Source organism: Myotis brandtii, unplaced genomic scaffold, assembly GCF_000412655.1.
Source record: "Myotis brandtii unplaced genomic scaffold, ASM41265v1 scaffold37123, whole genome shotgun sequence".
In the NCBI taxonomy this organism is placed as follows: Eukaryota; Metazoa; Chordata; class Mammalia; order Chiroptera; family Vespertilionidae; genus Myotis; species Myotis brandtii.
This window is the reverse complement of record NW_005364273.1, coordinates 1-906: the sequence shown is the minus strand read 5'-3', so window position 1 is coordinate 906 and position 906 is coordinate 1. Positions and strand designations below refer to the sequence as shown.

The following is a 906-nucleotide window of genomic DNA, read 5'->3' as shown; positions in this document are numbered from 1 at the left end:
CTGGAGCTGTGATGTGGAGGAGGAAGCGCTCAGGTAGGGAAGGTGTGGGGCCTGAGTTTCTTGTCTCACTGGGGGTTGCCAGCCCAGGTAGAAGTGTGTTCTGCTTCATTAATGGCAAGTACCATCCCCACACGTGTGGTTGCCCAGTGTGGGGCCTTATTTGATGACACTCACTCTTTAGTAAGACACATGTGAAAATGAGGGACAGACGCATCACCTGATGATTCTAGTGGTGGGGCCTGGTTCACAGCACTCCCAGGTCAGGGAGGAAGATCCCTGCTGAGGACAGACCTCCGGAGGGTGGCTGGTCCAGTCCTCACACCTGTAGTTTCCTCAAGTTTCCTGATCCTGCCCTGGGTCTGTAGTCACAGTTCTTGAAACTTCTCTGGACTCCAAGACTAGGAGCTCCTTTAGGACCTCATGGTCCTGCCTCCTCCCTGTCTTCTCACAGGATGTTTTCTTCCCACAGGTGGAAAAGGAGGGAGCTATGCTCAGGCTGCCAGTGAGTATGGAGGGGTGACCCCTGACATCCTGTGATAGTACAGACTGGGTTCCATGGGGGACCTCACCCCCATAGTTCCTCCCTTAGTCTCCTCTCCTGGGGGCTCTGACCCCATCCTGTTTTGTTCTACCCCAGGCAGCGATGGTGCCCAGGGCTCTGATGTATCTCTCACAGCTTCTAACGGTGAGACCCTGACGATAGCAGGGGTTGGGGTAAAAGGGACAGGACTGGGTGATGGGGACTCTGTGGGACATAGTGAGCCTGCGGTGGGCTGTTGAGAAGGTCACTACTTACAGCCACTGAAGTGAATTTGTTCATGATCATTTTCTTCCACAGCCTGAGGCACTTGTCGGGGACTGAGTGATGGGAGATTTGTTCACGCTCCTACTTTGTGATTCAAGAAC

General features: G+C 53.9%; 1 protein-coding gene across 1 annotated transcript in view; it reads left to right on the top strand.

Annotated features, from left to right (window-relative positions):
* The window catches only part of LOC102252800 (class I histocompatibility antigen, Gogo-B*0103 alpha chain), a gene marked incomplete at its 5' end in the record, with an annotated part of 2,424 nt that extends 1,518 nt beyond the window's left edge, over positions 1-906 (top strand). Inside the window, 4 exons of the mRNA XM_005872242.2 lie at positions 9-33; positions 470-502; positions 638-685; positions 839-906. Of these exons, the coding sequence (XP_005872304.2) occupies positions 9-33; positions 470-502; positions 638-685; positions 839-843 (111 nt within the window). The remainder of the gene's footprint in view (positions 1-8; positions 34-469; positions 503-637; positions 686-838) is intronic.